Consider the following 15124-nt stretch of genomic DNA (forward strand, 5'->3'; position numbering starts at 1 on the left):
TTGGAAGCTCTGAAGACGAGGCATCTTGTTGGCAAGATGCGAGCTCAAACGGCAGAAGAGAAGAGGGAGATTGGGTGCGCATTTTGAGGAGCGCTGAACCCCCCATGCCGCTCCAATGGCATCCGTCGACAGCCATCTTCTGCTAGACACATGAGGTATGAATATATATCCGGTTTCGTATGCGGTTCGTATGCGGTTCGTATGCGGTGTTCGATGTTCGGTGTTCGTTTGCGGTGTTCGATGTTCGGTGTTCGGTGTTCGGTGTTCGTTGTTCGATTTTCGGTATCAGATGTTCGATATTAGGTGTTTGGTGTTTGGTGTTCGATATTCGATGGTCGGTGTTCCTTGTTCTGTGGTTTGTCTCCTGGGACGATGCACCATGTTGGCAAGATGCGGAGCTGCTTAGTCCAAATGTTCTGTCTCCAGGGACGAGGCATCCTGTTGTCAAGGTGCGGAGCCGCTTAGTCCAAATGTTCTGTCTCCGGGGACGAGACATCTTGTTTGCAAGACGCGGAGCTCAAGTGTCCAAAATAGAAGAGAGAGAGATGGAGAGAGGAAGAGAGAGAGGCTCCAAGGACGAGGCATCTTGTTGGCAAGACGCGGAGCTGAAGTGTCCAAAAGAGAAGGGAGAGGTAGAGAGAGAAAGAGAGAAGAGAGAGAGAGGCTCCGAGGACGAGGCATCTTGGTGACAAGATGCGGAGCTCAAGTGTCCAAAAGAGAAGAAGGGAGATAGCTGCGCATTTTAAGGAACGCTGAACCCACCCGCGGGGGACTACAGAGCCGCGATTGTAGTCAGACCCAGGGTCGGCGTGAGGCGCCATTCACGCCGAAACGCAGGTCTGCCTGACCGTAGAACTCTGGCTGGCAGGTTGACGGTAAAAGGGTGGCTCCAGGGACGAGGCATCATGTTGGCAAGATGCGGAGCTCGAATGTCGAAAAGAGAAGAGAGAGGGAGAGAAAGTGTGTGTGTGAGGGGCTCCAAGGACGAGGCGTCTTGTTGGCAAAACGCGGAGCTCAAGTGTCCAAGAGAGAGATTTGAAAGGTGATGAAGAAGGGCGGAAGAAGATGGGAAGATGGAGGGCGTCAAGATCCTTAAGTACTCAGGCCTGAGCCTGCACTAGTCCCAATTGGGCGGCATCCATCACGGCGGGCGAGCGGACGGTGGACGCAGGAAGCAGTCGCCGGTGCTCTCGTCGACTTTGAGTGGAAGGTGCGAGCTGGGGCTCCTTCCTCAGCCCTCGGCGCAGTTCGCGGCCCCTTCAACGTTGGCCACAGCGCAACTTGCTCCTCGTTGCGCCAGCAGAATGTACCTACCTACATTTAGGTTCTTCCGAGTATGGGCCATGGAGCTTGTCAGGCAAAGAGGACGTCAGGAAACAAGGCCTGGTTGTAAAAGATGTGGCACAAATAGCTACGACTACTCCCTGCAACTCTACTCAAAGGACCTATTGAACTTCCGCAGCAAGTGCGTAAGGTGCTTGAATACTCCCTCTACACGTACATTTTTACATGGACATTTCCCGCTATCTGGCCGCTTCTACTTGGCCACTTTCTCTTGGTCGAGTTCCAATGTGCGCCACGAGTTTTGCTACCAAGCCTCGGGCTTTAGGCACTTTTATACGTGGTTAGTGTTAAGGTTGCTTGATGTTGTTAATTTCAGATCATCTTTGGCTTGTCGCTGCCATGCACACCCTCCACTCGAGTTTGGCGGCAGGAGGTGACAGTGCTCGCTTCTTCGCTTTGTTTCCCTCCACAATTAACACTCACGCGGCAACAGGTTCTGATTGTTCCAAAGGAAGTTTGGCTTAAGACATTTCCTATAGACTGGTCCCTTCCTGTGGCATAAAGTCTTATGGTGCCCTCAGCAGACGTCCGACAGCAGACGTCCGACAGCAGCCGCCATCGTGGCCCTTTGCGATGATCCAGGGCGGCATCTGCGCAAATCTTTGACGCTGAGTGAGTCAGGGCAAACCAGAAAATTCTTGAAGGCGCACATTCGAGTATAAAGAGCTTTCGAATGCGCTTTTGCTTATTTGTGCCCGGACAATGATGATTACAGGGAGCGTTCAAGCACCCGTGATCTTGTTGGAGTTGATTGACGTTTCTCTTGCAGCCGGCCTCTTTCACCTGACATGTCATTGTCCCTTGGCCGCACAAAATTCTCCGCGGCGACCATGCTCACCTCCTCAATTCCACCAAGTTTCTTGTTGATTTGAGCTACCTCGACACTGAGACTGTCAAGACCAACTACAAAGGGGAATGACCATCGTAATGGCTGGTCAAGACCTACCTCGCCGGTGCTGAATGCTCATTGACATTTCACAAGCAACTCGCCGTCTTCAAATCCAATATCGGGGCTTTGGAAACGATATCGGCGGGCAACGACGAGGTACCATCCGCACACTCAACTTTCGCCCCTGAAGGAGGACGATGACGACAGCTAGTATACCGTTGTACAGTATACTGCGTACTCATTTGGTATGCCTCTTCACCATGCTGTTTCCGCTGTTCATCTTCACTGACGATTCTTTCGGTGGGTGGCTGCATTCAGACGTCGAAGCGACGATTCCCTCTCCCCATCTCGTCAAGAAGGCCGCACTCGCCCCTCGGACCTGAATACAACACGCAAGAAGAGAGGACGCTTTGGATGGGTGTCTGGGCGGCCATAGTTAGGGCTGTAGACCTCGCCGTGGACTGTGGTAGTTGCCATGCTGCAGGCCGCTTTCTTCGCTTCTCCTCATTTTCTCGGGTATAAAAAGTAAGCCCCCCAGTTGAAAATGCACTACATTAGTTGGCCGTCTGATGATTTCAAGGTCTCTTATATTCACAGACGTCGGCGCCAGAGCACCACAGCACGCCAATCAGCGAGTGGGACAGGAACCACAGCCTCTCGTTTCCGACGCTCTACCCTTTTGGAAAGGCGGACTTTGCAGAGCCCAGGCTGCGTTCAGTAACTCTAGATGAGTACTTTGCCTACGAAGATCCGAGGTTTGCTCGACATCCCCGCTGGTCGTACTTCGTCTTCTCCTTTTCCTTTTTTCTCCCACGCAGCGGCGATTCATACTTCATTCCAGACCGACCTCAAATCGCAATACTGGCGGTGTGTTGCGGCTGCGAGACGTGCAAAAATTTGTTGATGAGGTCGAAAGACTCGGACGGATTCTCTTGCGCATAGGCAATCAGGTTGTCGGCATCATTGTCCAGAGCCACGAAAGCTCATCGTGGGCCTTTTCGTACCAGCAGACCACACGCCTCGTTACTATTTGAAGAACCTTACAGCAGAGGTCAGCGCCCAGGCCGACAGACAGGTTCGTTGTTCCCATGACCAGGAAGTGAAGGGATGGGATCACCATTGTGTGGACTGTGGATGAGCCCAGCGATGAGGAACAGCGAGATTATGTCCTGGTGCGTGTTGGTTTGCTGCAAAGACCTACGACAGGTCAAATATCGTATATATGGTACGTATCTGAGCTGGAGAGGAATTTGAGAAGGAAGAAGGCCGCCTTGACTGCGGAAGCAGCAGCAGCAGCTGGGTCGTATTGCGGCAAATCCAGCAACGCGTATTGATGTGGCCGCCTGGTACTCCCCCTTCTAGTATATTGGCCAAGTCTGGTCACGACGGCATGGATGAGCTGAAGGCGGACTCGCCAAATTAGGATTGACGAAGCTCTACACCTGTTGAACGACTGAATTTGAGGTCTTCAAGTTCCATGTGTGCCCTGGTAGCTGCCAGAACCACTCCCTGTATTGCACAAGCGAGGTGATGAAGAGACAAGAGATCGCCAGCGAGGAGATGCAGGAAGAGATCAACGTCGCGATGGACAGCAATTTCCGCTCGATTGCGCCTTGGGCGTCAAGGAGCTGATCTAGGAGACGTTGAGGGCGAATTCCGCCAGGGGAAGCTGACTGGTGTGGCAGATTTTTGAAAAAGGGGAAACGGTCGAGGGTCAGGGGAGTCTCTTTGGTTAAAGAACTGGGGAGGATTTGAAGACAATTTTGAAAGAAGGACTTGGGAAGTTCGGGATGCAGTGAAAGCAGGACGGGGAGTTGTCGTGGAAGCGGTGGAGGTTCGTAAACAATGCAAGGTGATCAGCTTCCGAGTCTTTGTGCCAAAATCAGCGCGTTGAGTGACAAAAGTGAAACTAAAAGAAATGTCAACCAAGCTGTGGTGTCCCAAGGTTGGTTGGTGTCTTTGGGAGCGGTCAAATCGGCAAGCAGCAAAATTCAAAGCCACAGTAGTTCTTCTTTCGTGGTCCATTGTGGGGTCATTGCAGGCGGGGAGGACAAGCGAACGAGGGGCAAGGGGTAGAAACCTCTACCGTTGGTTGACAGGACCTAGACGCGTCCATTCGCACGTCAAAATCAAAAAGGGTATGCCGCCGCGAACCTTTTGGGCAAAGCAGGCGCGTGTGCCGCAACCTAGAATGGCAGACGAGAGCCTATTTCAGCAGAGGCCGCAAAGTCAATGCGAGCCGAGCGAGGCAAAAGGCTGCACATTTTTTTTTTTTTTTCTGTGTCGTTCCATCTGCAGGTCCGTTGGCGGCGGAGAAGAAACGCGTCTCAACAAGAAACAGATTCTGCACGCAGCCGCATCCTCGGCGCCCGAAGGTTTGGAGAGGTTGGTCAACAGGGGAGGCAGAGGCGGCGGAGTACCAAGTGCCGTGCCGGCGCAACGCGACACAGAAAAAGTCGCGCCAGCAGGCGGCGCCTGGGCGGGCGGAGAGTGAAGCTGACCTGACTGTGTTCGAGCTCGCGCGCCGGCGTCAGGGGCATATCCGAGAAGGAGTCGTGTGTCGTTTCCGTTGTATCAGCATGTCCAGCACGATTTATGCGACGGCACGGGAGAGTCGAGATCAGAGTCGGGTTCAGGAAGCTACAATTATAGCATGCACTCATAGCAGCCGCGCAATGGGTCGCGACAAGACCCTGGGAGGAGGTGACAGGGAGCACCCTGACAGGCGACAGCAGCGTCCAAGTTTAAAGCTTTTAGAGTCGAGGTGAAACTGGGCAAAGAAGGCGCAGCTTCGGCGGCCGTTGGGAAGAGCGCGGAGCCGGGGGGATGGGTGCCTGGGTTTGGACAAGCCGGGCGGGCTACTACTGGTGATAATTGTCAGGTGTCTTGGGTCTGAGATGGAGGTCGAGATAAGGCCAATGATGGCGGACATGGAGGGAGCAGGCGGAAGGGCAGGGAACAGCTTTGGGAGGAAATATGGTGGTGGAAGGGCCGACGGGCGACGCGAGTAAAGTGCGGGGGAGGGCTCGCTGATCATGCTGGAGGGCTGCGCACAGGACACCTGGAGAGGCATGACGAGGGTGGTTGAAGGAGGAATTGTTGGTGGTTGCTTGTTAAGTTGTCAATGTACATGTAGGCAGCGCCGAAACCAGAAAATAGACAATTGCATATTCCGAAGTGCGGATCTACAAGTCGTCGCAATTGGCGAGCACATGTACAAGATAAGTGCGAGAGAGTGGAGAGAAGATGATGGACCAGCCCCGGTCCCACACCCACACCATGCACCCATGCCGCCCGCCTGTGTCGACCCGTAGCCGTAGCGCCAACAGAAACCCTGTCCGCCCAACTTCACTCTCTCCCCACTGCCTCTGCCTGCCTCCGCCTTCATTCGTGCCACACTGTCTCTTCGTCTTTCTCACCACACCTTTTTGCCTGTCGCCATCTTGTACCACCACCAACAACCCTATCCATTGCCGCCAACACCTTCCCCCCGCCCTCCGCTGTCCATCCACTCCCGACCACGCTCCACCCTCTCACCACCACCACCACTACATTACCACTTGATCAAATACGCCGCCTCTTTCAACATTCACAGCTTGGTCCCTCCGTTTCCTGCCTCTACTCGTCCCTCGTCCCCCCGTCTACCCGCGCATCTGTGCCCTACGCGCTTGCGCCATCGCACTGCAGCCACCCGTCCAACTTAAACGACTACAACTTCTCGCCCAACTCGTGTCCGCATTCTTCAAACACACTTTTCTACTATCTTCTGTCCTCTCTGCAGCAATGGCTGCCGCCGTAGCAAGGGCTCCTTCGTTGCCCGCTCGCTCCTCGACCCCGCCGCTCGCCCTGTCCTCGAACCCCAAGGGTACTCCTCCTCCTGTTCCAAACAAGCACTTGCCAGTATGTCATCCAGGACCACAACCAGCTCAGCGAGGGGTCGAGACTCCCCCGGCTTCTCCGCCTGTCAAAAATTCCGTCCTAGAATCCAATTCCATCCTCTCTCCGCCAGACAACTTCTCCACTATAACCTCCGACCCGGTCGTATACTCGATTGATGCACAACATGTTGCACAGGCGCTGGACCATTTGGCAACCCAGCCGCTCCCGGACCCGAAGCAAGTCTTCCCTTGGCTGCATGGTCTGCACGCCGAAAACCAAATCCAACTGGCCTTTTTCGTGCAGCGTCAAAACTCGCTGAGAAAGGTGCCACGCTGCATCCGTGGCATCACCATTGTCAAGTCTAGCGAGGACATGGGGCACGCGAAACTCAAGGGCTCCATTCCCCCAAGCGAATTATTGCTCGCTCACGAATCTCCAGAAGACGCGGCGTCCTTCTTGGAGACCGACCCAAGGGATGGATTCTCTGTCCGAAACTTTCAAATTCAGGCCTGTAAGATGGCCACTGTTTCAGACATTATCGTGTACGGAGACGGCAGGACATCCAAGGACGAGACCCTGAAGCTAGCGCGCAAAATATCGGCGGCCCAGAAAATATGGAGGGAGAGGCACGTGGCGAATGGCTGCGAGGTGCAACAGTTCAACACCTTTGTCGTGTCTGGTGAGTGGCGCTAGGCAGCTTTGGCACACGTTTGGTTTCTGACCCATTTATCCAGATCCGTTTGAGACTTTTGAAGAGCATCACCCGGAGTTGGTCGCAATCGATTCGCGATCATGCATGACCGGAAATGTCATGGACTTTTGTAAGCACTTGCCGAGTACAGTCGAGGGTGCAGCTAACGAATCCAGTCTTTTGGGAGCGTCTCGAAATGTGCACCATGTCGGAAGCCTCTGAAATTAGCAACAATGTGTTTCTTGGACCCACACCAGACCCTGACTTGGGCCTTTCCAATGGCTCCGAGTATGACGTCCTGATTGAAGCCAGCGACCAGGCCAAGCCGCCCGACACGCAATCTCTCCAAGCAGCATCCAAGATGCTCGAAAAGGAGAGAACGCCTACCATTACCATGACCTTTCCGTCCTCTGGAAGCATCATGCCTCCCGCATGGTGCCACACCGAAGTTGACGGTCTCATGGAGATGGTGCACTGGATATTCAACACAGCGAATCCAGATGGCATTCCAGATTCGGACGTGGACTCGGACGGTGACGTTGACATGTCTGTCAAGCCCAACAGAGCTAAGAAGATTTTGATCCATTGCGCCGACGGATACACGGAGAGTTCTTTGCTGGGCCTGACGTACTTCATGTTTGCCGAAGGTCTTCCTGTCCACGAGGCCTGGGTCCGCCTCCACCGCGACCGCGGTCGCAACTTTTTTGCATACTCCACCGACGTTTCTTTGCTGGCGAGCGTGCAGCCTCGCATTCTCCAAGAGTCCCCTCGCTACAAGGGATCAATACTCAACATTCCGGAGCCGTCATGGCTAGCCAGAATGGACGGCAGCCTTCCGAGCCGAATACTGCCCTACATGTACTTGGGCAACTTGAACCACGCCAACAACGCCGAGCTGCTGCGCGAGCTCGGAATCACGCGAGTCTTGTCAGTGGGCGAGCCAGTCTCCTGGTCCAGCGAAGTGTTGGAGGAGTGGGGACCAGAAAACCTGCTGTACATCGACCGAGTGCAGGACAACGGCGTCGACCCGCTGACGGGCGAATTCGCACGCTGCCTGCAGTTCATCGAGAAGGGGAAGCTCGACGCCACGGCGACGCTGGTCCACTGCCGCGTGGGCGTGAGCCGCAGCGCAACCATTTGCATCGCCGAGGTCATGAGCGAGTTGGGCTTCAGTTTCCCGCGCGCGTACTGCTTCGTCCGCGCGCGCCGGTTGAACGTCATCATCCAGCCGCATTTGCGATTTACGTGAGTCTGCTCCTATCCGAACCGGTGGTTCGACTATGCTGACTGATTATAGATATGAATTGCTCAAATGGGAGGAATACCAGCACCAACGCCGCGGCGAGCCCGTCCGGCGCGAACTCGAATGGGGCACCATTGCCCGTGAAATCGCCCTCATGAACCGCCCCTACTCGCGCCAGTGAGGGACTGCTTTGCGCCACAGTGCTCCGCATCATTGTGTTTGCTCGACGGCTGTCGACATTGACTGTCGCTCTCATCATCGCCGAAGAAGATATCGTGTCCAATCGTTTGACGCTGCATCGTCTTTGATACTACTACCACCATCATAGTCTGCACCATCATGGCTGACTGAAAGGCCGGCCGCCTTTCAATTCCTCTCCATTTTTTCTCTTGTCACTTTGGTGTTTCTCTTTTTGGTTGTTGATTGTTGTTTCCTAGCCAGCCTTCTTTTTGTTTTTCCCAACATACCAAGTGATCGCCGCAGCGCAGTAGTTAACCCGTCTTTGACCTCTTCTTTTTCTTTTTTGGACTTTCTTTGCTCTTCAGCCTACCTACACGACCACCAGCTTTTCAGAGTATACCGATTTATTCTGGCCGCCGCGGTTCCGTTTCGTCTCGCTTTGCCTCGCAAAGTCGATCAGCGAGCAAGCAGGCGAACGTCCGTGGCGCTGCCTACTTATCATACTTCCGCGCCTACCTACTTACCTACTTTTCTCCATATTCCCCCTTTCTTGGTCTTTCCTCTCCACTTTCTTGAAAGTTTCATCTTTTCCACTCTTTTCTTCTACCAGCCTACGCTCATGACTGAAATGCTATGGAATGGACTGACTATACGCCGAAGACGTGGCGAGTTGACTGTGTTTCTCTTTCTCTCTTCTCTTTTCCTCCCTTCCTCCACCTAGTCGAGGGGTTGATATACGGATGGACAGTCGCGCAATGGGGCGATTGTTTTTCTTTTGTCTTTTCTTCTGTCTCGTATGCGGATTGGACTGCGGGCAGGCGGGCAGGCAGGCAGGCAGGCAGGCGTCAAAATTGATTGTTTCGATTGAGTAGGGTAGGGGTATGAGCTTTTTGGGGAAATATGATTTGCGTTGAATTTGAACTTGGACTTGGACTTGAATTTGGGAATTCTGAGATGTGATGTGTGCGAGTGATTGGTCGTTTCTTGTGTTCTGCTGCTGGGGACTTGAGGAGTGATTGACTGTTTGGAATCGAGTCGGAAGACATAGAGAGCCAGCCTAGGTAGTCCGACGCAGGAGGCCGTGCTCTCTTCCACTCTCTCTCCCCATCAAATGACTCCCGAAGGCAAAGGTATGCAGGGCGTTCGCCGCGAAAGTCAAATGTCAAGAGACGACGGATGCGCATGCCACGGGTAGCGCAGTCCATCCGTCCGTCAGTCAGTCAGTCAGTCTGAAAGGGTTGAGAAAAGGGGCAAGGTGGGAGCATGAGAGAGGACATGGAAGGGTATATCGCATTTGCAATTGCAGATGTCCATATGGGCAAGGGAAAACCAATGCCGATGATGCCTACGAGCAAGCCAGCAAGCCAGCCAGCCTTTTCAACGCCGCGTCCACTTTACCACACCACGCGCAAAACCATCTCTCCCTCCTCGTCTCGCTATGCCTAGAGCAAACAAAAGGCCGCAAAAATTAACCCCACGTACCACCACCGCCCCTATTGCGCGGACCCTGCTGGCCCAACAAGCTCGTCTCCCCGTTGCGGCCGCCCAGCGGCGCAATCTGCATCTTCTTTCTGCGCTCACTCAGCCTATCCTGCGGAGCAACTCTGAAGAACGTCGGGGCGGCCTCGACGAGCCAGCGCGGCTCAATCGCCGTGACGGTCTGCATGTACTCGCGCGTCGTCTCGACGACGCTGTTGTAGATGACGTGCTCGGCGTGGCGGCCGTTGAGCGCCGACGACGGGTGCAGGTGGACGATGTTGCCCTCGACGAGCGTCTTGTAGCCGCCCTCGCTCGGCTCCTTGCGCGCGCTGTTGCGGAAGAAGCCGCTGCACAGCGCCTTGCGCACGCGCTTGGTGTCGGCGCCGCAGGAGGCGATGCGGCTGCGGTGGCGCTCGAGGATGGTGGTGAGCTGCTCGCGCACGTCGCGCACGCGCTTCATGGAGCGGGGTTGGATGAAGTGCTCGTAGCACCACGGCACGCTGAAGCTGCTCTTGCGCCACGCGTTGTACACGTTGAGCAGCGTCAGGTGGTCGCCGTTGGGGTCGTGGAATTTGGCCTTTTGCTTGTCGGCTTGTTGGAGTTTGTCGCGCGGCCGGTGCCAGACTTGTTGGACCGCGCTGATCATGGCGACGATGGTGAGCATCTCTTCCGAGCACTGCTCGTCGACGCTGTTGATGAGCGATTTGGCCAGCGTTGGATCGATGGGGAAGTCGGCCATTTTGCGCCCGAGGCGCGTCAGGAGCCCTTCGTCGTCGAGCGCCGAGAGGGCGTAGAGCTCCTCGAGCGCCGTCAGCATCGTGTTGGTTGGGGGTGGGTCCATAAAGTCAAAGTGGAGCAGGTCGTTGATGCCCATGGCCTTGAGCATGAGGATCGTGTTGGACAGGTTCTGCCGTTGGATTTCGGGAATCGTGGTCGGTAGCATCTCAGATTGAAACGCGGATTCCGTGTACAGCCTGAAGCATTTGCCGGGACCAGTGCGTCCGGCACGACCCGCACGCTGCTTGGCCTGGGCCTGGGAAATGGGAGTGACTTGGAGGCGGTCCATGCCGAGCTTGGGGTCATATGCAGTCTGCTTGACGAAGCCTGGATCCACGACATAGTAGATGCCGTCAATGGTGATGGACGTCTCTGCAATGTTCGTGGCAATGACGACTTTGCGGCCTCCAGGAGGAGCAGGTTCAAACACTCGACTGGCGACTTCGCTGGGCAAGGCTCCGTAAATGGGCAAAATAATCAACTCTGGCACAGAGGGACCGAGCTTCTTCATCCGCTCGTGGAGGATCTCGCAACTCGTGTCAATCTCTTCCTTACCCGTCAAGAAAACTAGAATATCGCCAGGTGGCTCCATAATGTGGATTTGCATGACTGTCGTCAAGGCAGTATCCAGGTAGTCTTCAGCCGGCTCCTGAGAGTACAGAATCTCCACAGGATATGTCCGACCGGGAATCGAAAAGATGGGACACTTGTTGAAGTACTCGGAAAACTTGTCAGCGTCCAGAGTTGCCGAAGTGACAATGAGCTTGAGATCCGGTCGCTTTTTCAGCGTCTTTTTCAAAAGACCAAAAAGGACGTCGGTGGCAATTGTGCGCTCGTGAGCCTCGTCAAGCATAATGACCGAGTATTTGGTGAGCATCGGGTCCATCAAGATCTCACGCTGCATGATACCATCCGTCATGTACTTGATCTTGGTCTCTGGACTCGTGCAGTCCTCAAAACGAATCGTGTACCCAACTTCTGCGCCCAGCTTGCATCCGACTTCGTCAGCGACACGCTGAGCAACGGACATGGCAGCGACACGACGAGGTTGCGTGCAACCAATGATGCCCTCGTTTGCAAAGCCTTCTTCCGCAAAGTATTGGGTGAGCTGAGTCGTCTTGCCTGATCCAGTATCGCCAACAACAATGAGAAGCTGGTGGTTGTGAACGGCCTCGATGAGTTGCTTTCGAAACTTGTACACAGGCAAGCTCTCTCTTTGCTCCTTGATGGACAAGTCTGTTCGTTTGCCCGTCTGTGTCTTGCCCTGTGTGATACGCTTCCATTCTGGGACCGGCTCGTTGCTTTTCGAAGCCGGAGCATTGCGAAGGTCACTCGCAAACTGGCGCTCTTGCGCCATTGGGTCGTTCCACTGGCTGCTGAGATTGACTTTGCTCGCTTCTTGTGCCTTAGCCTCCTTTTCTTCATCCTGCTTGAGCTCTTTCCGCTTCTGAGCCACGGTGTCCGAGTTCATGGCCGCTCTGTTCAAAGATCCTTCTGGAGCCTTGACGACTCGGATTGGCGATAGCTCGAGAGACTGCTTGGTCTGGCCAGCCAAGAAAGGAGGCTCTTCCTCTCGAACCTCAATATCCACATCCTCTTCCTCGTCCAGGAAACCATTTTCATTGACGTTGCCCTGCTCGTATTGCTCCGCGAAATCAGGATACTCAACCCCAATGTCGACTCCCGCGCTTTTCATCTGCTTCAGGACAAACTTATCCTCGTCACTGAGTGGCATCCTCGCTGATCTCGCAGGCGGTGCGTTGCGAGCCGGAACAGGTGCATCAAAGGCTGGATCACCTTCTCTTCCAAGGCTTGCCGAGTTGGCACCAGATGCAAATCTTGTTTCGGGTTTTAGGTCGTCGCCTGAGACTTGGTCCACCTCCTTCATCGACAAGCTGATCCTGTGTCCTTCCATCTTCAGCACTTTGACCTTGACCTCTTGGTTGCGGGCCACGAGGTCTGTTGGGTGATTTACACGCCCCTCGGACATTTGAGATATGTGCACCAAGCCATCCACTTTGCCTTTGACGCCGTGGATTTTGACAAAGGCACCAAAGTCTTTGATTCCAGTGACATGTCCATTGTAAACCTTGTTGAGAACCGGTGCGTCATCCTCGAGCTCGGGAGTGGGTGGTCTTCGGAAGCCATCATCGTCATAGCGATGGCGGCGCCTGCTCTTTCTCTCATGGCGATCATCGTAGTCATCTCTTCCGTTGTAGTCCCCCCTGTCAGAGCGTCTCTTTCGTGACTCCATCTCATCAAAGTCCCTCTCCTTATATTTTCTTCTTTCCGGCACTTCACTCGTAACGGTCCTCCCGTACTTGTCCTCGAATATCAATTCGTCGTTTCGTGAGCTGCGATGTCGCGACCGTTTCGGAGACCGTGATCGTGAGCGAGATATTGACCTTTGTCGATTTGGCTTTTTCCTGTCGTCATTGCCGTAGCGAACGGGGCTAACGCTGAGGTGTCGAGGAGCAGCGGAGCCGTTGCCCGATGGTCGACTTCCGCCCGCAAGACCCTCCAACATCGCAAACGTATCGTCGATAGCCTCATCTTTGGCCTCGTCGGCTGGCGCAAGGTCATCTTCGGGCGGAGGCACTTCTTGGTCGGGCAGGGAAAGGCCTTTGAATTTCTTCGTCTTCTCCTTGAGCTTGTAACGAGGATGCATGGTGGTAACCAGGCGATCAATACTCTTGAGCAAGCTGGCTTCCAATGCACCATCCAGGTCGGGATCTGTCAGGAATTCATCGCAAGAGTTCGCTTTTAGGCGCTTCTCAATCGCGAACTTGGCGAGATCTTTGCGTTGAGCCTCTGGTAAGTCCAAGTAGTTGGCAATCTCGCCAATGACCGCAGACTCGAGTGACAGGCGCTCCAATGACTCAAGGTCGGCCATGTTGATCTTGACTTTGTGGCCCTCCAATCGAAATTATGAGAATGAAAGATGGATATCGTTTGAAGAAAATGTGGTGGGTCCCAAGTTTGAGCACAGCAGGGGTGGAAGAGGGGCGGCGATACTGCGAGGATTCGTGCTCAGGAGCCGTCGAACATGAAATAGCTGGAGCGTAATGGAGTAGAGCGTCTGTCGAGTCTGAAGGGCCTGTGGGTATCGTAGATGCGCGGAGGTGTGCGGAGTCGAGGTCGAAGGCCCAAAGTTCGTGGCGCGTCCGGTGCCAAGCTGCAGAGTTGCGGTGGATGGACAGAAGGAGAGGCTGATGCGTGAGACCGCAGACTTGTCCCAGGAACAAACGCGTCGCTGTTGGCGCGCAAAAGAGCAAATGGTGCTGGCGATGGATGAACATTCATCATGGATGGCGGCGATCTTATCTAATCATGATGGCCCGAGCGCCTCCAGACTAGGTAGTGGTCGATTATACTGGGTATATCGCCCCATAACCCGGAGTATACTGGATTATATGAGTAATTCCGTACCGAGTATTCGGTATACTCAATAGTAATTCCCAAAGGAGTAGAGATATAGGGGAAGGCTACAGGTGAGGTACCTTGCTCACCTATTCTATATAACCGTCCCACCACACTCCCACCTTCCCACTGAAGGTGATGGAAAATTCTGCTCATTTAGGAGTTATTTACATCAAAGTAAAGGGCGAAGCAGAGCGGACCTAGCAACTAATAGGCCATATCCCACCTAAAAGTTTTAGTAGTAATATATCTGACCAGGCAAGAACTCCAAAAACTATCTGTATACTGGTCGGTAAGTATACTGTACCGAAAACTCGGTATAAATTAACCGACCTCTACTCCAGATCGCCCGGCGCAGCTGCACAATGTTCTCTCATCACGGACCCGTACAACCACAACACGTCAACAACTCCGACTTTGCGGCACATTCGAGTCATGCCCAACCCCGCCGTGCGTCGTCAGCAAGAAACGCTCAATTCCGGAGACAATTTTCGTTGGATCATCTCGCCGCGTTGGGAGTGGAAAGACGTGGTTATCGAGCAGCCCTACCAACACCCGTCACCAATGATGTCTGCCGGCATAGACTAAGCAATGCAAGGTTGGAAACGAGAGTTTGAGTTGGTCGACGCATTCCTCCCAAACGCAAAAGAACGGCCAAAGACGAAGTGTTAAACCCGTCCAATCAAAATGATCGACGTTTAAGGAGTACAGTGGAGTCGCGGCTACAGATTCATGTTGGGTCGTGAGGCAAGGGATGGTTCATTCTAACGACAGGACCAACTTCAAACCCAATGCAGCGAGAAAGAAGCAAAAGTTTCAAAGTGTCAGCTGAAAGACGGGACGAATTGGTTGATGACAAGGGTAAAACAAGAGACAAGGCGAAGGAAGTGGGTGGATGGCTATGGGAGCCCAAGAGCAGCAGGCAGTGTTTTTGGGGAGCGCTAGGGATGAAGAGGATGGCAGCCGGGACGAATGACAGTGTGGCTCTCCGTGGCCAACACACAAGCAACAAAACAAGCTAAATCTTGGCTGACGGCGTGGGGCGTGGCGTCAACGTTTCCAGGATGGTGTTCAAGGTTTATAGAGGGCGCATGCTGCCGTCACTGCTGAAGACTTGTCCTACACCTTCAAACGCCGAGACTGTGATATCGACACCTTCTCGCTTCGTTTGCCCCCTTGCGCCGTCGCGAGATTTGAGCTGCTACGCGTCGCAATAATCAAA

The 15124-nt window shown here is 54.0% G+C and overlaps 2 protein-coding genes across 2 annotated transcripts; one reads left to right on the plus strand and one right to left on the minus strand.

Annotated features, from left to right (window-relative positions):
* Positions 1-6016: 6016 nt before the first annotated feature.
* On the plus strand, positions 6017-8227 carry BKA78DRAFT_295841 (tyrosine protein phosphatase 1; the record flags this gene model as incomplete). The annotated part of the gene is made up of 4 exons (XM_066886531.1): positions 6017-6791; positions 6847-6933; positions 6980-8048; positions 8101-8227. 4 exons carry the CDS (start codon positions 6017-6019, stop codon positions 8225-8227), a joined length of 2058 nt encoding a protein of 685 aa, XP_066744660.1.
* A 1259-nt stretch (positions 8228-9486) lies between these two features.
* On the minus strand, positions 9487-13375 carry BKA78DRAFT_267572 (ATP-dependent RNA helicase DHX8; the record flags this gene model as incomplete). Its single annotated transcript, XM_066885483.1, has 2 exons — positions 9487-12689; positions 12804-13375. 2 exons carry the CDS (start codon positions 13373-13375, stop codon positions 9695-9697), a joined length of 3567 nt encoding a protein of 1188 aa, XP_066744661.1. The 3' UTR covers positions 9487-9694.
* Positions 13376-15124: the final 1749 nt, after the last annotated feature.

Source organism: Phyllosticta capitalensis (assembly GCF_038381095.1).
Source record: "Phyllosticta capitalensis strain CBS 128856 chromosome Unknown BKA78scaffold_5, whole genome shotgun sequence".
In the NCBI taxonomy this organism is placed as follows: domain Eukaryota; kingdom Fungi; phylum Ascomycota; class Dothideomycetes; order Botryosphaeriales; family Phyllostictaceae; genus Phyllosticta; species Phyllosticta capitalensis.